The 19665-nt window shown below is 49.6% G+C and overlaps 1 protein-coding gene across 1 annotated transcript in view; it reads right to left on the bottom strand.

Moving 5' to 3' along the window:
- GNA13 (G protein subunit alpha 13) overlaps nucleotides 1–5662 on the bottom strand; it is a 43787-nt gene extending 38125 nt beyond the window's left edge. Inside the window, exons 1-2 of the mRNA XM_043585087.1 lie at nucleotides 5196–5662; nucleotides 2548–2774 (exon numbers count right to left, since the gene is read on the bottom strand). Coding sequence (XP_043441022.1) covers nucleotides 2548–2774; nucleotides 5196–5478 — 510 coding nt within the window. The 5' untranslated portion in view covers nucleotides 5479–5662. The remainder of the gene's footprint in view (nucleotides 1–2547; nucleotides 2775–5195) is intronic.
- Nucleotides 5663–19665: the final 14003 nt, after the last annotated feature.

The raw sequence follows: 19665 nt of genomic DNA, 5'->3' as shown, positions 1-19665 counted from the left end.
CATCTCTCCCGGGGCACCGGGGTGGCTCAGTCGGTTTAAGCGTCCAACTTCGGCTCAGGTCACGATCTCGTGGTTTGTGAGTTCGAGCCCCACGTCGGGCTCCGTGCTGACGGCTCAGAGCCTGGAGCCTGCTTCTGATTCTGGGTCTCCTTCTCTCTCTGCCCCTCCCCCACTTGCACTCTGTCTCTCTCTCTCTCTCTCTCTCAAAAGTAAGGAAACATTAAAAAAAATTTACATCTCTCCCTGGTCCTCTTTTCTTCTGTCCCTACTTTTTAGGAGGAAAAGAAGTATCTCTGGAACTTGTCTCTCCTCGTGCTGGACGCCTTCTTTGCTACAAAGCATCAGCTGGGTCAAGTCACGACCATGTGGGGTCCTGAGCAGTTTTAGGGATTTATTCCGAATGATGGGCACTTAGGAATGCTTTCTCAACTAGGACGACATGGCAGTCTTGACACCAAACTGTCAAGATGTAAATGTCCAGATTCAAGCGTCAGTGGAGCCCAACTTCAATTAAACGGACTTACGGAACTTTCCTACAGAAAACTTAGAGTACAGCTGTTTGTTTATTCATCCAATATGAACCATATGCTTTTAAGATGGATGTTTCTTCCCTGACCAGGAAGGATGAATAACATCCTGAGAAACCTTGGAGAGAAAGTGTGACTTGTCAACAAAATGAATTAAGAAGAAAGGAGAGCAAGCAGCACTTAAACCGGGAGAGATGGGGACAAGGGACGGGAAAAGAGCGTATGGAGGAACCATCAGCTCTCAGAGAACAAATACCAACCAGAGGGCAAAATTCCGCCACAAGTCTGAGAACTGGATGGAGGTCACTTGTCAAGTGAAATGCCCGATTTTCAAAATGTAATGTCGCCAACTCCTCCATTTTAACAAGAGTGTGAGACAGGCTTTGCCTCCCGCTAACGGACAATCACCGGACAGGACACACACACTCTTGACGAGAACTACGTGAGACGTACGTGATCAAGTGCTCAGGCTGTACGGAGCCCATGAGAACCGTAATTCAAAGAAAAGAAAGATTCAGTATCAGTTGTATAAAAAACTAGCACGAACACATCTCTAGAACTTTTAATTACCAAGCCTGGCTTCTGAGTATGAACTGAAATGGCAAAGACTCCTAGCTGTACATCTTCTTGTAGCCACACCCATAACTGGGGATCACTTTAAGGCCGATGACATCATCGAACCACTTTCTAAGCAGTTTTACTTTTAACTGTCACTTTTTTTTTTTTTTTTATTATATTATGGTAAAACACTTCAAATCTGTACTGCCTCCAAACTGCATACAGTCTAGATTGTTATTCCTGGGATCTCTCCGGTCTTTGGCAAATAAAACTCAGAATACAATCAAAGCATTCACAGTTAAACTGCAGAACACTTGATTCCAATTATCATTTGTGTACCTTTAACCCCAATCAGATCCTTTCTTTTCCACCCTACCTTCAGTGCTGGGTAACAATTACAAAGTTCTATGATATTCTAAGATTATTTTGCTTTTTAAAAAGAAACATTTTGGGGGCGCCTGGGTGGCTCAGCCGGTTAAGCATCCGATTCTTTTTTTTTTTTTTTTTAATTTTTTTTTTCAACGTTTTTTATTTATTTTTGGGACAGAGGGAGACAGAGCATGAACGGGGGAGGGGCAGAGAGAGAGGGAGACACAGAATCAGAAACAGGCTCCAGGCTCCGAGCCATCAGCCCAGAGCCGGACGCGGGGCTCGAACTCACGGACCGCGAGATCGTGACCTGGCCGAAGTCGGACGCTTAACCGACTGCGCCACCCAGGCGCCCCAAGCATCCGATTCTTGATTTCGGCTCGGGTCATGATCTCACGGTTCGTGAATTCAAATCCCGCATCGGGCTCTGCGCTGACAGGGCAGAACCTGCTTGGGATTCTCTCTCTCCCGCTCACCCCCACCCCATCCCTCCCCCACTTGTGCTATCTCTCTCAAAATAAACTTAAAAAAAGAAACATTCTGTAAAATGTGCTTAGAAACCTTTAAAAAACACACAGAGAAAGCAGATATATAAAAAGCACAATGACTTAAATGTTATCAAGAACTTTAGTCTCTTTATATGTTTAATTAACCTGTATCATAAAATGAGTACCTTCAAAGTCTAAATGACACATTTGAATAACTCAGTTCAGTTACTGAGCTCTCAGTCCAAGAGTAAAAGATCAATTTTTTAGGAGGATGAATTTCATTGTGGCAATTGAGAGGATATCATTTTCAAAAGGAGACTAAAATGAGGAGAAAATACCCACGAAAATCACTATCATCTTATTTGCGAAAAGAAAAGAAATGACCAATTAAACACCTCTGCGTCACCAACTCTACGGAGTTCAGCTTATTTTTATCTCGCTTAGTCAGAAGCTCATCCATATAGCAACCCAACTTTTCTGAGGCTAAAATTCTAGACGGATACATTTTTGTCGTGGGAGTCAGGGAAAACAGGTGTATTACAATCAGCTCCCGATAAACGTCACTAAAATAAATCGACAACAACGTAAAAGAACAAATCTCTTACCAGCTGAAATTCTCGACGCCGGTCATAGGCGTTCTGTATGCCGCTGTCTGCCCACAATGCTCGTATAACCGGGAGATACTGTAAAAACACTCGACTTTCCACCATTCCCTGGGCCGCCATGGAGGACCGTGTGTCAAATGCCATCATCTTGTCCCCGTTGACTTGGTTTGAGTCGTCTCCCCACGGGATATGAAGCTTCTCACGCGCGTCCACCAGCACCCGCATACCTTTGTTTAAAAAGAAAGGAAAAGATGAGCTAGGAGCCACTGGATACTCTCACCGGTTCTATCCCGGTGTTAACTTTCTGAAACTTCGTAACCACTGCAGGCCTACCTCCTCCAAAAACCGAGACCAACATCAAAACACCCGCAACTCTGCAGAGCTTAAAAAGCCGGTTGTTCACAGTCATAAAATTAGAGCCCGGAAAAGTAAACACTATTCACACAATTGCTCCTTCTGAAGGATTTTAACATGTTTTAATTTATAAGATCGCTTTGTACACAGTTTTAATAGAGGGGAGTCACAAGAGAACCAGAGCTGGTGAAGGAAAAAGAAATTATGCTGCAGGCTCTGGAAGCAACCGCGGCTAAGATTTTCTGAGCCCCTCAACAAGACATTTATGAAATGTCGAGAATCAAACATCATCACTCAGAGTTCCGTTCGTTCCCCAGGCATCCTGCTTTCACCCGACACCCGGTCTTCTAAGAGCACACTCAAAACTCAAAGACTCCCAAACCAAGCCTCAAATCAGGGTAAGTCACGGGAAAGCCTTCGATTTCCCAAACGGGGAAGAAGAGCAGCTGTGAAAAGTGTATCAAAACAGAGCGTTCAACTCGCACAGGTTAATTCAAACCGAGTTATCTCTGATCACTGCACTGTGACCTTTGGTCCATCTATCTTAACAGCCACGGCACGACTCGGGTCGCTTGTCCGGATAACTGAAAACCCGTTTTTGCCGTCCACCTTCTAATCACGCCAACTCAAAGAAAGGAGGTGTCTTGTGACTTACTTCATCTCATTGCCAATGTCAGAGTAGGGTCACATCAGGAGCCGGTGCACAACAAGGACCAGGTGTTTACCTGGCTCGTAATCAGTTACCATGTCGACTCTATTTATTGACATAATTCCAGAAGTTCGGCTGCATCAGGATACAAAGGTACCTTCAATTAAGGACTGGCAAGGCGGAGTCTGCAGCCTTGAAAGAGCCCTCAATTAGCTTCGTGCTAAACATTAAGATGGGACAAACACAACTGTTTTACACAGCTTAGCTGCAGGGGTACCAGGGCTCAGAGCTGACTCCTCTCCCCTCATTGCCCCCTGGTCCCCACTCCCGGGGAGAAGTTCTCCTCTCCTCAATCCTGGGAGAAAGAAAAAGAAAGAAAAAGAAAAAAGAAAAAAAGAGTGACTGGGAAAGAGTTGCTTAAGAACTTCCTGAACCACAACAACAAAAATCCCACTTGAAAAACACTGCTTGAAAATCTGAAATCTGTAGCAAACTCCGGGGCCACTGCTACCCAGATGGGAGTTTCCTGATGCACCTGAACCACCAGGCCCTGTATCTCAAATCTGCCAAAATGCCTTTCATAAAAAGTAGAAAATATTCGATACTAAGAATAAGGAATAGAATTGTCGCTGAAATAAGAATCACCTTCTCCAATTCTCCGAAAGTGCAGAAATAAAATTCACTTAAGAGCAAAGTTCAGTTTTAAAAATGCTGTCAAACAGAAGCAGAGTCTATGATCCAAGACGACAGTGATTCACTGACTCAACCTGCACAGGCTTTGCATCACTTTTTAGGCCAAAGATTCTTCATACCAACGCACAGTTTTATTTAAATAGTACAGCAAGAGGTGGAACCCCCCCCCTCCTGCCCCCACTTATTAAGCAAAAAGGAGAGTGGGCCGTGTTGCATACTGATTACAGGCAAAACATCCTGCCCCGCCGTGACAATGGGGCGAAAAACCACTGATGTTAATTTTTTGACTAACTGCATGGGTTTACTCTTTCCTGATGCCAGCACAGTACACAGGACTCCCTGAAGTTTCGTATCTTTGCCCCAAAGGGCCCACCAACTGTCACCCTTCGCCCTTGACAAGTCTCAGGCAAAAGTTTCCTTACTGAGACGGTTCCAGAACTCCCTTGCTTAGGAGGCAGCCAAGGAAGCAGGGAATTGGGAGCAGCCCCGACCCCATGTGACTCGGGTCACCCACCCCAGGCGGCGAGGTTGGGCAGGCAGCGCCGGGGCGGGGGATGGGGGAGTGTAGGTCTGGGACTGGCCCTCGGGTCTTCTGGCCTCGTCCGGTGGAAGACGGGAGCGGTCACCCCGCACCTCGAGGCACTTCCCTCTCCGAGGCGAGGCCAGCGGCGAGGCGGGGGTGCAGGGGACCTGCACTCGAACGGCAAGGGGGAAGATGGGGCGCCCCCGGGCATCCTCTCCCCTGGCGGGCCGAGGGCACCCCGGGCAGGCAGGACCGACCGCCGCCCAGGGTGGGCGCGCCCCCTTCCCGCCCGCCCGCCCGCCGGGCCGGGTCCTCTGCCCGGGAAGGAGCGAACGAGGGCGGTGCCCGGCCCCGCGCCGGCCGCCTCCGCCCCCCCCCCCCCCGCGCCGGCCCGGGCCCGCGATCCCCGCGGCGACCCCCGCTCTGCACCTTTAATCACGTTGCTGTAGATGGTGGGGCGGAACTCCTCGCGCGCGCGCTGGTCGAAGTCCTGCCCGTGGATGATCCGCATCTGCTTCAGGAAGGTGGACTTGCCGCTCTCGCCCGCGCCCAGCAGCAGGATCTTCACGAGCCGCTTCACGTAGGTCTTCTCCCGGGACAGGCATTTGTCGATCTCCTTGGACTTGCGCTGCTGCTCGGCCTCGCCGCTCGTGAGCACGCAGCCGGGGAAGCACACGGACAGCACGGACCGCGACGGCAGGAAGTCCGCCATCTTGCCGCCGCCGCCGCCGCCTCGGCGGGCCCCTCCGGCTCCCTCCACCTCCTCCTCGGGCGGCGGGCGGCTCCTGCTACGAGGCTCGAGGGCGGGGAGCGCTGCGGCGGCCCGAGCGCGCCCGGGGAGGGAGGGAACCAGAGAGGTGACTCGCAGGGCGGGCCGGGCAGGGCGGGCCGGAGGAGCCGGGGAGGGAGGGAGGGAGGGAAAGAGGGCGGGGCCAGGAGGGGCGGTGGCCCCCGGGCGTGCGCGCGCCCGCCGCCTCCAGGGGGGCGCGCACGCACGCACGCACGCACGCACGCCCGCCCGCCGAGGCCTCTTCCCACCAACCGCGCTCCAACCCGCCGCCTCCCGCCGTGGGCCGGCGAGTCAAGCTCTAGCCCCGGTGCCCGCGGCCGCCGCTCGGCGCGCGCGGCGGTTGGGGTGGGGCTGGGAATGGTCACGTGGTCTCCGGCCAGCCTGGGCGCGCGCTTGGAACCCGACTTTCTGTTTCCCTTTAATTAGCTGCGCCCAATGACTGGCAGGAGGGCCGCTTCCCCGAGCCCGAGCCCGGAGGCAGGAGGCCGGAGACCGGGTCCCAGACCCTGCCCTTTGGGGCTCTCCTACGGCTCTCGCTGCTGGGTTCCGTTCCCGCCGCCTGCTGTCAAGATTCGCGCGCCTAATTTCGAGGCCCCTGGCTGGGGTGCTATTCAGGCAGCAGGCGCGAGTCTGGAAGGTTTTAGGGCCTTTTCTTGAGGTGGTTTCTTTGACATCCTGCTCTCCCAAGCCTGGAATGATACCCACACATCATCAGCCCCCCTCCCCACGCCCCCAACTCTTTTTGGCATTCTCAGACCCCGCAAAAGAGAAGATACTGGAGTTGATGTTAATCTGAGATGTGCGAGGAGGGGTTGCTAATGCCTCATTGGTGCCGCACCGAAGTCAGTGGATGGTAGCTGCAGGAGGGTGAGGTCATGGTGAAAATCCCCCTAAACCGGACACAGTGAAGCAGACTCTTCCCTACAAGGAAGCAGATAAGCTGTCTGTTTGACCTAGGACTGGAGCAAGCAAATGTTAGGTTTCCTGCCAGATTACAGAGGATATGACCAGCCAAGGGACTTTTTTGTGTCCTAACAGCAGATTCAGGCCCGGACACCTGAAAGGGCTGCCAGGGGACGAGCGACAAGTGACAGCTGGGGTGGCAGAGAGACTGTGCAGACGGGACCCCGGAAGCCAGCTTCTTTATTCTCAGTGTTTAGTTTCAAGTGGAAACAGCCGTTTTGGTCGGTCTCTGTTCTGGGCAGTGCAAAGGTAACGTTCCTTGATTTGGGGCCCTGTGTCTCAGAAGCCACCCTTGTGTTAGGCAGTTGTGGTTAAGAGGTCAGCACTCCGAGAGGCACAGGGCACGTTTAAATTTAGAAAATCAGTGCCAATCAGTTTGCTGTCCGGTTGGCTTCATGGCCGAGAAGCCTCATGAGTCAGTAAATAGGCTTCAGTAAACGTGGCTATAGTAGGACTATGTCCTGTTGTCCTGGCCAAGCCCGCAGGGTGGACAGTCTACAATCTACAAAGCAGGATAGGTTCACTTCCAGAATCTATGGATTGATAGAGTCAGAATCACCGGGCGTTGCCTTCCGGCAAAATGTACGGTAAAAGTCTACCCTGGATGGAAAAATCTCTCTAGTCTCAATAGCGTTCAGGAGGCCCTGTTCTCCAACCATGAAGCGGCTGACCTCTGCCCACGACAGGGGAGCAGGTGTGGCCCCCACGCACCATGTCTCTGCGGACTCCAGATGCTGATCTGAACTCATTTGCAAAAAACAGGAGGGAAGCCTGGAAGTTTGGTGGTGAACATGTTGCTTTTCTTTTTCCAAAAGTGTGTGCAGCATAATGGAGAAGCGAGGGTGTCTAGGAGTCAGGAAGGTATTCCTGCCCAGCCGGTTCGTGTTGTGACATGCAGAGCAGCAGAGAAAGCTATGCAAAGCCCTGCCTGTAACCCTTGGTTGGCTCAGATCGAGTCTAACTGGCTCTGGTCAGTGTTTCTGAGAGACATCGTTGGGCCTAGCCTGAGGTTTGCCGATAGCGGTCCAACTGCTTCTATTTAATAGTCAAGCCACCTTGAAATTATAAGTGTAAAAATGAGTTAGAGGTTTGGTGGTTCCTCAGAAAGTTAAACACAGAACTGACGTATGAACTAGCAATTCTACTTATAGGTCAAAAATAATTGAAAACAGGTATTCAAACAAAAAATTGTGCACCTGTGTTCATGACAGAGCACTGTTCAGAAGAGCCCAAAGAAGAAAACCCGCCCTATATCCATCAATAGATGAGTGGATAGGAGGGCCTGGGTGGCTCAGTCGATTGAGTGTCCGACTTCAGCTCAGGTCATGATCGCTCGGCTCATGGGTTCGAGCCCCGCATCGGGCTCTGTGCGGACAGCTCAGAGCCTGGAGCCTGCTTTGGATTCTGTGTCTCCTGCTCTCTCTGCCCCTTCCCCATTCATGCTCTCTCTCTCTCTCAAAAATAAATAAACATTTAAAAAATTTAAAAAAAAACAGATGAGTGGATAAACAAAAATGTGGTATATCCATAAAATGGAATTATTCACCCATAAAAGGGAATGAAATACTGACTAATACATGCTACTACAATATAGATAAACCCTGAAAACATTATGCTAAGTGGAAGAAGCCAGTCACAAAAGGCTGCATATTGTGAGGTTCCATTTATATGAAAAGTCCAGAATAGACAAAGCCATAGAAACAGCAGGTTAATAGTTGCCAGGGGCTAGGAGGAGGGAAGAATGGGGAGTGGCTGTTTATGGATTCAGGGTTTCCTTTGGGGTGATGAAAATGTTTAGGAACTAGGGGCGCCTGGGTGTCTCAGTCGGTTCAGCATCCGACTCATCTCAGGTCATGATCTCACGGTTCATGGGTTTGAGTCCTGCATCCGGCTCTGTGCTGACAGCTCAGAGTCTGGAGCCTGCTTCGGATCCTGTGTCTCCCTCTGTCTCTCTATCCCTCCCCCATTCGTTCTCTCTCTCTCAAAAATAAACATTAAAAAAAAAAAAGAAGAAGAAAATGTTTAGGAACTACATATTGGTGACAGCTGCAGAACGTCGTGAATGTACTAAATGCCCTGAATTGTATACTTTAGTCAAATGATGCATTTGATGTTATGTGAATTTTATCACAATTAAAAAAAAATGAAGTGGGGAAAATAATATTTTCCGTAAAAGAAAAGGCACCATTTAACACTGAGGTACCCACAGTGTCCCACGTTCAATGAATGAACGTGTGATTGTGTTCATTTTAAAATAACAACGTAAGGGGGCGCCTGGGTGGCTCAGTCGGTTGAGCGTCCGACTTCGGCTCAGGTCACAATCTCGCGGTCCGTGAGTTCGAGCCCTGCGTCAGGCTCTGGGCTGATGGCTCAGAGCCTGGAGCCTGCTGTCCGATTCTGTGTCTCCCTCTCTCTCTGCCCCTCCCCCGTTCATGCTCTGTCTCTCTCTGTCTCAAAAATAAATAAACGTTAAAAAAAAATAAAGAAAAAATAATAAAATAAAATAACAACTTAAGGTAAATGTTTGCACCAGAAGCAAATCCATTCTAGCAGTTGCCTCGGGTTACATTGTAACGGTATTAATGCTATTTTAGTTTCCAAATAGATTGTTCCGTAACTAAAAAAAGAAAATCCAAACTGGCTAAGGGAGTACAGAGTCCTTGGTTAGAACTGAATCTGCTGGGTGCTAGATTTCCAGAGGCCCCAGATGTGAATTCCTTGGAAGCATATTGCCGCTAGCCACATGCAAACAACGGATTCTGATGCCCCAGAGGAGCTGTGATAAAATGGTTGATTAGTTGCCATGCTCTATTCTTTCTGGAAACCCAAGGTCTGGCGGCAAACAGTCTTGTGAGATAAACAGTGAAGCTGTGACTAAAAATGTAGAAATCCATTTCCAAATAGCTCTTCGTCTGTGACGTGGTCACTTCAGGAAGGACACGGGCCCTTTCCAGTAATACTGGCGATGCTTGAAATCAATTACTTGTAACTCTTTTGTTGGAATTGGAAAATAGGCCTCCTATCTTACAGTCACAGCTTTTTTGCAGTGAAAAAAAAAAATGGTATGGTTTAGCTCATTCACCTACCCTTCGTGCCAAATAACTTTGGGCTATTTACAAAAATCAGTATTATCCAGAAAGGACAAAAATTTGTCACCCTCAGACATGCACATTCCAGAGAATATGCCAGAGGTGCTAGGAACAATTCCAAAAGAGGAGTTACTTTTTTTTTTTTTTTTCCAAATGATGAGAAATCTAATTTAAATAAGTGTTTCCCCTGCCCAGGTGACTACTCACCACTCAGGATAGGACAACGCCCGCTTAGGTATGTTTATTTAAAAATCAGCCACATTACTTGATGGTTAAACCTGCGGTTAATTTTCTAATAAGGGTAACAACACAGCCGGCAACCTTGCTACACAAGTCTTCTTTTGCCTCATCAGTGATATCCGATAGGTGGGTTCTAGTCCTTTCTTCCACATAAACACAGGCACGGATTTTTCGGATCTTCGTTTCCGGTCCTAGAAAGGGACGGGGATTCCCTAGCCCTCCCGCGACACCAATCCCTGCCATGTGTGTCATGTTTCCAAGGCCCCGAAGCACTTTGACCTGCTTGTTCTCCTTCTCTTCTCTGCTCACAAGAGCCGGACTAGGAACACCCAGTGTCGACCTGCTCCCCTCCTGTCTCACCCCGAGTAGCTGATGGGGAAGAAAAGGTTCGAGGTGACACAACGGAAGCCTCATCCAGCCTGGCCACTTACAGAGCCAGAACGAGGACCACCGCCCCCCCCCCCCCCCCCCCCCGCCTTTGGCCTCTACATCCGGTGCTCTTTCTGATATGCCAAAGTTGCTGTTGTCCCCCGAATGTCCAGCTGGACGAAGTTCAAACTTAAGCAGCTAACTGTGCTTATAACCAGGAGGCACCACAGAGTCCCGTAGTTTTTGGCGTTTGGCGGGTCTGTTTTTCCAGCCCCTTTGCAGCTGGCTGTCATCGCGAAGTTCACCAGCTCTTAGGCTGATTCTGGTAAGATGTTCCATACGTTGAACCCAGCCTCTAGTTTGTAAAATGTTCCAGGTGGCTGATGTAGAAATGAGAAAAGAGGAACCAAGCTTATGGCGATATTTACATGATGCGTAAACCCCAGACGTTCCCTTAACGTGAGTTCGAGATGAGAAGTCACCTTTTTTTTTTTTTTTTGGCAATGAAATTTGCCTCTCACGTGGAAAGTTTTGTATGAAACTAGGCATGCAGAGTTGTGTTGCTGGTGGGGTTTTTTGTTGTTGTTGTTATTAATGGAAAACATGACTTTAATTACTGGCTGTACTTTTCTCAGCCTCCGAGAAAGATCCATGAGTTGCTGTGGACCAGCCGTGACCTCACTCGGCTTATCTGAACTCAGAAGCCTCTGCCGTCTTAAAGGCACATGCCGGCCCCCGTATAAGCCCTTACACCTTGCATAAAGCATCGGATTCATTTACGGGCAGTCTATTTATATGACACGAACAAAAAGCTTTGCCCGTAAATCTGAGATCCTTTCTGAGAAACTCAAAACATCTTGCTCAGTCCCTCCCCTTTATTTTCCCTCAGAGCTTTTTATTTTTAATTTTTTTTAATGTTTTATTTATTTTGAGAGAGAAAGAGAGAGAGAGAGAGTGTGTGTGTGTGTGTGAGCGAGCAGGGGAGGGCCTGAGAGAGAGAGAGACCCAGAATCCGAAGCAGGCCTCAGGCTCTGAGCCCGATACGGGGCTCGAACAAGTGAACTGCGAGATCATGACCGGGGCCTCAACCGACTGAGCCGCCCAGGCACCCCACCCCTCAGAGCTTTTTTTTTTTTAATTTTTTTTTCAACGTTTATTTATTTTTGGGACAGAGAGAGACAGAGCATGAACGGGGGAGGGGCAGAGAGAGAGGGAGACACAGAATCGGAAACAGGCTCCAGGCTCCGAGCCATCAGCCCAGAGCCTGACGCGGGGCTCGAACTCACGGACCGCGAGATCGTGACCTGGCTGAAGTCGGACGCCTAACCGACTGCGCCACCCAGGTGCCCCCCCTCAGAGCTTTTTAAAGATGAGGGATCATCTTTATATTTTATTGCCTGTAAAGGGACTGCCCGTTGCCAGAAACAGGTAAGGGCTCTTTCACATTAACTTCTGTTTCTCTAGGGAAGTTTCAGGCTGTGAAGCCTCACTTTATTCCTGCGTCTTAAAATCCTCTGCTCCCAATCCGGCCGAAGAAGTTTTCTTTCACTCAGAACGCTGGATTACAGGCTCGGGCCTGTTGCTTCCAGGAACCACACTCCTGGCCAGCTGGCTAGCCAGGTCGCATCACACATCGCAGCCTGTAGACCTCGCCTGGGCCTCAGTATAAACGCTAGGGTGGGTCAGTCGGTCGAGTTGACCATCAAGCAGTAAGGGCTCACACACAGGGGCACTGAGAAATAAGTCCGTGTAGCCTTTGTCTGAATGCAGCAGCCTGGCTCACGGAGCCCATAATGTCATCAGCACGTCTGTCTCCAAACTCCCGGGTCAGCTGCTAAGGAAAAGCTGGGCTAGCTTATGGTTGGATTCTGGGAAAGGCAGCCAACTGCTGAGTCAGAGTCCTAGCCTGGAAGGGTCTAGAAAAGCTGAAACACAGTCATCAAGGTCCCTGTCTCTTGCTTTAGGAATTAGCTTTCTCCTGGCTGTGGGAGGGCTATGCCAGGCCTGCCTGGAAGATGAGAGGCGGACGTAAAAGCAGAGGGAAACCGCTCGCCTTGTCAAGCTATTGTCTCCAGTCATTCTGTACTTAACGATGGTTTCCCGTCTTTGCCAATAAACAGAACCGGAAGAAGAAAAAGTCTCTTCGGTAGGGAGGTCATCTGCGTTTCCATCCAAACCACACAAATTGTATCAGATGGTTTGCTCGTCATTTTGCAGCGAATATAGTGTGGGTCCAGGAATTTGGGAAGAACTCAACATATTCGAGCCTTGCCCTTCGTATCTGTAAAATGGGAGTGTTTGAGCATAAAGATTTGCCTTGAGGATTAAATTACAAGGTAAATCCACTCCATTTCTGTCCATAAATGAGAGGTTCAGTTTTAGACTCTCGGAGGAAGCAACAACCAAACTTCTTTAACATCGCTTTGAAAGTTTAGCAGTATTGTCCTGGTCAGAGCGGGCTCCTGATATTCCCCGAGCTCTTCCTTCTGAGTGTAAAGGTATCTCCTCTGCTCAGGTTCATTCACAGCGGCTGATGTGTCTGTCCCCCAACGGATCTCTTTCTCATCAAAAGAATTTAACACAACAATGAAAAAAATGCATGTATATTAGGGGTTGTCACCCAAATTTGAACTCTCAAGAGGGGACGAGTTTATTACTTTCCATCAATAATGAGAGTATAAGGGATCCGCGCGGAGAGCAGAGGTTCAAGTGGAGATGTTGGCACAGTGAACTAAGAGCATGAGCTTTGTTTTCCAATCTGCAAAGTGGGTATAATCATCTTAGCGTTATATAAGGGGGGAGAGTTATATAAAATGACAGAGCAGGCTTTTAGTCAATGTCACCATGTTTCCCTGCTGTCAAAGTATTTACTCGACCAATCGATGATGAACTGGTGTCTATGTCACGAAGGTCATGGATGATGAGGGAAGCCCCATGATCGTGAATGTGGCTACCTCTGATCACAAGCCCATGCTCTGGTCACACCCTCATCGGTAGACGCCTCTTGGACAGCCCTTGGGCCTCAAGGTGGGCACACCAGTGATGTAGTCGCCCCTTAGGACAGACCCACTCTCAGGGACACAGGCTTGGTCTGCTTGGATAAGGTACTTAGGGATTCTAGTTCCCTGGCTTTTTGTCTGGGAGAGGCACAGGCTCTGGGCAGGACTGTCTCCTGGACAGCCCCAGGAGAGAGCCAAAGCGGGACCCTCTAAGCACAGGTGGAGGTGGGCACTTCTCTTGTCGAGCTCAGGGCGGTACTATCCGGGAGGATATAATGAGATCGTATCTACATTGCCCTCATTTTACAGACATGGGGTCTAAACTAAACCTCAGAAACGTTCATCTTCCCGGGCTCTTGAAAGCGTATCCCAATGGAGAAAATGGCTGACATACTGCACTGAAGTCCTTTATGAGCCAGTCCTTGGTTGGGGACTTTTGTGCCCCTCTGGTAGAAGCCTGCTAAATTTCTGGCTCATCACTGCCCTTTCCAAGGCCAGCTTGGGCAAGAAGTCAACGAGTGCTTTCTAGAATAGCAGATACATAACGAGTGTGCTTCAGATCGATCCTCAGTTTTTTCCTTCACCTGGGACTCCTGCTAAGGGCCTCAGGGAAAGCACAGTTACCCCCAGGAAGGAAGGGAACTTGCAGCACTGCCCCAGGCAGGGCCTGATGCCCTTAAGGCAACCTCATCCCCTGTAATTTAGGAACTCCGGGAATTTCAGAGGGCCTGGGGGGTGGGGGGTGGGTAGGTGCTTTAGAAAGATCGCCTTGGGCGGTTTTCTCCCTAAGCACCACACAGTGTCTCCACTAATGTGTTACAATTAAGGAGCTGGGGTTGGGGGCAATTTAACTTCCCCTGGGACCAACATACTTGACCCAATAGACTCACAGGGGAAGACACAATGGGCTCCGAGGGAAAATCTGAACGAACTGTAGACCTCCATTTATGTCTTGGGTCCCCCCCAGATTTGCTCCTCCATGGCCCTATTCTTATTTAACCTCCATAAATAAGGGAGCAAAGAATAATGGTGGGCACTTTCTCGATAGCCAGCTAGGAGGTGTTTCTGAAAAGCCTTCTGTCCAACCTGCCCCCCCCCCCCCCCCAGGGTAGTCCTCTCATGGGATAATAGCATTTTCTTAGGGAGGTGTTTCTCTTGACAAATTACCGTCCTGGTAAATTTCATACCAGCCATTTGTCTAGTTTGGCCTGCAGTGGTGACAAACACCCGAAGTTCTCCCCGTTTTGGTTTCCAGACGGTCTTCCCTGTCTCCCATCCTTCTTCCCCCACCTCCTTTTCTTTAGGCTTCCCCTCCTACCCTGCCCGCCTTCCATCTGCCCTCTCCCTTCTTTCTTTCTTTTCCCAGCCTTTCCTTCCTGTGTCTCCCTCCCCAGATTGGCGGGAGACAGTACCTGGCCCCCGCGGTCCTACAGATCCTCACATCGCCCATCACAACACAGGTCACATTGGCTGTAATCGTCTCCCCTCACCTGCCACTCAAGAATGTGGGCCCTTTGAGGCAAGGGACACAGCTAACTTATTTTGTATCTTTCGGCATCTAGCGTGTCATATCGTAACGGCTCACTAAATGTATGTAATTAATTTAAATGAGGAGACAGCCACCTGCCTACTTCCAGGTTGCTTTCCTGCATTTCTGAGCGGGGCCAGCTGGATTTGCAGCCCTCCAGGATTGGAGGGATCCAGACAGGGAGTAGAGAGAACACTTTTGGCTCAGCCCCACTTGGCAGAACTTGCTATACACTGTGCTAACTTGGAATGGCTGGATAAGGTCACAATATGGGTTATTGAGCGACTTGAAGTAGCTGAAGGGCTTGCGTGGGGTGGGGTGATTAGGGCACACCATCACATGATGGACATCAGTCAATCAAGGAACCTGCTCACGGTGGGGCAAACAGGACAGTGGAGTTTGTGTGGGCCACGAAACCTAGAACTTGGGTCGTCCTTCTCAACAGCAAACAACGAGTAGGTGCCCATGTCCATCGGGTATGAGCTGGGCTCACAAAGGACATCAACGAGAATTGGGCAGATGTGGGTTCAAATCCCAACTCTGCTCTCTGTCTTGTATCTCTCATCAGTATCCTGGCATAAGCCACCTAAACTTTTTGAGCCCCGTTTTCCTTATCTGAGAAATGGAGTCAATTATGCCCACACCTCCCTGGGTTGCTGGGAGGATGAATTGTCATGACATACGTAAAGCACATAGCAAAGTGTCTCCCTCCAAAGAGCTGTTTGATCATAGTAGCATTTGCTCTAGGCACTGGGGGTTAAAAGCTATTAAAATGATTTTGTTATAAAAATACAAAGATTTTGGGGGGCACCTGAGTGGCTCAGTCAGTTAAGCGTCAGACTCTCGGTTTTGGCTCAGGCCATGATCTATCGCATGGTTTGTGAGATTGAGCCCCACGTTGGGCTCTGTGCTGACAGTACGGAGACTGCTTGGGATTCTCTCCCTCTCTCTCTCTTTCTCTCTGTCCCTCCCCAGCTGGCTCTCCCTCTCCCTCAAAATAAATATATAAAGTTTTTTTAAAAAGTAAATATTGGGGTGCCTGGGCAGCTCAGTGGGTTAAGCATCCAACTTCAGCTCAGGTCAAGATCTCGCAGTTTGTGAGTTCAAGCCCCTCGCCAGGCTCTGTGCTGACAGCTCGGAGCCCGGAGCCTGCTTCGGATTCTGTGTCTCCCCCTCTCTCTGCCCCGCCCATGCTCATGCTCTGTCTCTCTCTGTCTCTCATATAAACGTTAAAATGTTTTTTTAAAAAGCAAATATAAAGTTTTTTTTTCATGCAAAGTTGCTTATGCTAACTTTTAAATGAAGTATATTGATCATTGCTTCAGGGAGCTAGAGTCTAGAGCATGGTTGTCTCCTAGAAATATAATGCAAGGCACATAATGTAATTTAAAATTTTCTAGTAACCACATTAGAAAAATGGGGGAAAATAGTAAAACTGATTTTAACCATATAGTTTATTAAGCCCAGTATACCCTAAATACCATTTCAATGTGTAATTGATATAAGGATTATTAAAGAGATACCTTACATTCTTCTTTTCTTTCTTTCTTTCTTTCTTTCTTTCTTTCTTTCTTTCTTTCTTTCATACAAAGTCTTAAAAACTCAGTGTGCCTTTTATATTCGTGACAACCTCAGCTGAGATGCTGACTTGTCCTCAAAGGTACCTGGTCTGTATTTAGATTTCATAAAATTTAGACTTGGAAAGGTAGAGGCACAAAACCAAGGTGTTTCAAGCACACTTAGATATTTTCCAGTAACCAGAGAGAGAGAGAGCTCCGTCTTTAAGCTTAAATTAATTAGAATGAAATAAAAAATGAAGTTCCTTGCTGTCATTAGCCACATTTCAAGTGCCCTTTAGGCTCAGTATGCACCTGGTGTGTGCCCAGGACAACATGGGGGCCGGTTTGATTAGGACCGACCCGCGGAGGTTGAAAAGGCATGGCAGAATCCGGCTGGGAGGGGTTTCGATCCTGGGTTACGATGTGATGATTTTATTCTGTGGCTAAAGAGGAACCACTGGACTATTTTCAAGCAGGGGGCAGGTGACCTGTGTGCTGCTTGAGGGCGAGCCATCTGGTGCCCATGAGGGGACAGAGAGGGGAGAGACAGCAGCCAGCAAGAGCAGCTTGGAGGTGCCTGCGATAGTTCGGGTGTGCAGTGATAGCATCTGGCTAGCGTGAGAGCAAAGAGAACGGTCCAGAGACTTTTCAAAGCCTGACTCAGGACTTAGAAAGCGAAGCAGGGTGAGGGAAGGGGCAGGATGGCGGGAGGCTGGGAGGCTGGGAGGCTGGGAGGCTGCATGCTTGGGGGACCGGCTTGATGTGGAAAGGCTCAAGGGGCCAGGATGTTGGTGCTTATCAGAAAGCGATTCCCCTAAGACAAACAGCCGAACCCAGGCCCAGGAGACTGTGTATTTTATGGATTTTTTTTTTTTTAAAAGAAGCAAATGTATAGTTTACAACACCCACTCCACCCTCTGAATCACATGGTCACCCCGGACTTTGCCCAGAGTTCCTGAGATTGTGAAAGACACTCCTTACTTCTAGGGAACTCCTTGGGGTGGTGGGTATAGGCTGGAGCAGAGTTAAAGACTTCTCAGAAGTCAGAGGAAAAGTCCTAACCTTCTATTCCCTAGCTACTTTTTTGTACCCCTAGTATCTTCTATGGGAAAAGCATTACTTCTACCCTGAGTTCAGGTTTTGTTAGATCTAAGTGGGGGGGCGGGGGGCTGCTGGAAAGGAAGCTGCTTGTCCCCTCTCCTAGGTCCCTCCTAATCCTCCAAGTAGCCTAAGGCACTGTAATCTCCTGTCTCCACACGCCGATGGTCCAGGTCAACCACCAGCCTCCTTGGGCCGCTGGCACACAATGGGGTGTGGCCTGGGGACGATGAAACACACCCGACTCTGCAGTTGTCTGGATATGTGGGGAGTGCCTGCTTAGACCAGGCACTGTGATACGTGCGGGGGACTACAAGGCGAATGAATTTATAAGGCGCTTCCAGTGGGCAGAGCCAACTGGTCAACCAGCCATTACTGTGCTAAGCGAAGGTAGCATGGCCCAAGACCGTCTCAGCCAGCCAGGGAGCTCAGCGTGGGGCCTCTCTGGAAGCTTAGTTTGAAAGAAGAGAAGGGGGGACGAAAAAGAGTGCCTTCTGGGCTACGCAATGACATCCAGATGAGGACTAGGACACGTGGAAGAGTGGGGGACTACTAGTGACGTTACGGTGGTGTTCATTGTCTACCGGCTCTTGTTAGATGCCACACGCTATCCAGGGGCTCCTTATCTGTGAGCCTTCTCCCCATTTCCCAGATGGGGAAACCGAAGCTCTGAGCAGTAAAGTGCACTTGGCAGGGCAGGGTCGAGAGCCGGTGCTGACCTGATTCCAGAAATGCCTGACTCTTGCTTCTCAGCTCACGGTGTATGTATGTGCCCCTGAGCCCGCCAACCCCTCAGCCTCATAGTGGGAGCACTTGGGGACCCCACGCTGATCTACAAAAGTTAGGTTTTAGTGTGGTCTTGAGAAGCAGACTAAAGTCACGCCTTCGGGTGGTCATGGGGTCCTGCCTGTTGCTGATAGAAATCACCAGAAGGGCCGAACAGATAGTTCCATCTAGGACACGAAGGGGATACTTAAGCGACTGTCGTGGCTCTGTCCCAGCACGGCACTGTCCGGCGAGGAGGCAACAGTATGTCATGTAGCTCCAGCCCCCAACGTGTCCAGGCAGCTCCGAGCCTCCTGACAGGGTGGGTCTGGGCAGACATTTCCTCCCGGGGCTGGCTGGGCAACAGATGTGGGTTTTTCTAGGTCAGGCGGGGTCTGTCTTCAGCAGGCCTGAGGATGCACAGTTTGTATATACTGCAGACGTTGCCGGCGTGCTGTGTAAACACAGACTATCTTCCACTCCAACGCTTCCTTTGGCGAGACTCGTCCAACTGGGATACTTGATTCCAACTTTCTTATCAACTTGAAGCTTCCTACTCTGATATCAGGAAGCTATTAAAGTCCATTTCCTGGTATTGCCTTGACCTCACCAGTGCACGCTCGCATTGAGGTGAATGTCCCTTAGAGGAGAATATTTTTCACCTTCAAAAGCCTGTCACCCAGCCTCAGATGCCCCACATCAAACAAGCCTGCAGGCATTTTGAAAGTGTGCTTAGCCAAAGCCTTACGCCCGAAACGTCTACTTCCTACCGCAGCGAGTTTAAGCGTATTTACTTGGCTTTGGGGCTCTTCTTAGCGGGCCCAGCTGCCTCTTTGACTCTGTTTCTAGACTTTTTTTTTTTTTTTCCACTCCCGATTGTCAGTCTTTCCCATACCATATCCCTCAGAGAGGTCCTGCTCACCCCGTTTAAACTTTTGTCCCTACTTCCTGCCTCCCTCTTGCCCTTCCAACTGTAAAAGTCCTACTCTCCTGTCTTCCCAAGTGCTAACAGAAGTAAGGAATAGGAGAAAAAAGAAACGGTCGAGATCCAGCTGGAAAAAAAACTCCACACCTTCCCAACCACTTCCTTTTCCTCCCTCTCATCTGAACCCCTACGGAACTCATGTCTCTGCCACACGACCCGGGACTTGTGGTCCCCAGCCTCCAGCATGGCCCCCGCTGGGTCTCTGCTGGTATTCACACGCCTGGGTAGCCCCTTTCCCAAATGAACAGGCCTGCGTGACCCATACGTTATGGTGGCGCAGAGCTTCACGATGAAACACACCGTTGTCTCTTGGGCCCTGCTCTTGCCTCGCTCTCCTGGGTCACTCACCAGAGGAGAAGCCAGCCACCGCGTCGCGAAGACACTTAGGCAGCCCAGCGCGGGGGTCCACGTGGGGAAGAACGGAGGCCTCCTGCCGGGTGCCAGCACCAAGGAGCGAGCCACCTTGTCTCCAGGCTCCTGAGAGGCTCTGAGCGAGAACCACGTGGCCCTAAGT

This window comes from Prionailurus bengalensis, chromosome E1 (assembly GCF_016509475.1).
Source record: "Prionailurus bengalensis isolate Pbe53 chromosome E1, Fcat_Pben_1.1_paternal_pri, whole genome shotgun sequence".
Taxonomy (NCBI): Eukaryota; Metazoa; Chordata; class Mammalia; order Carnivora; family Felidae; genus Prionailurus; species Prionailurus bengalensis.
Note: the sequence above shows the minus strand (reverse complement) of the source record. Positions and strands in the feature narration are given on the sequence as shown.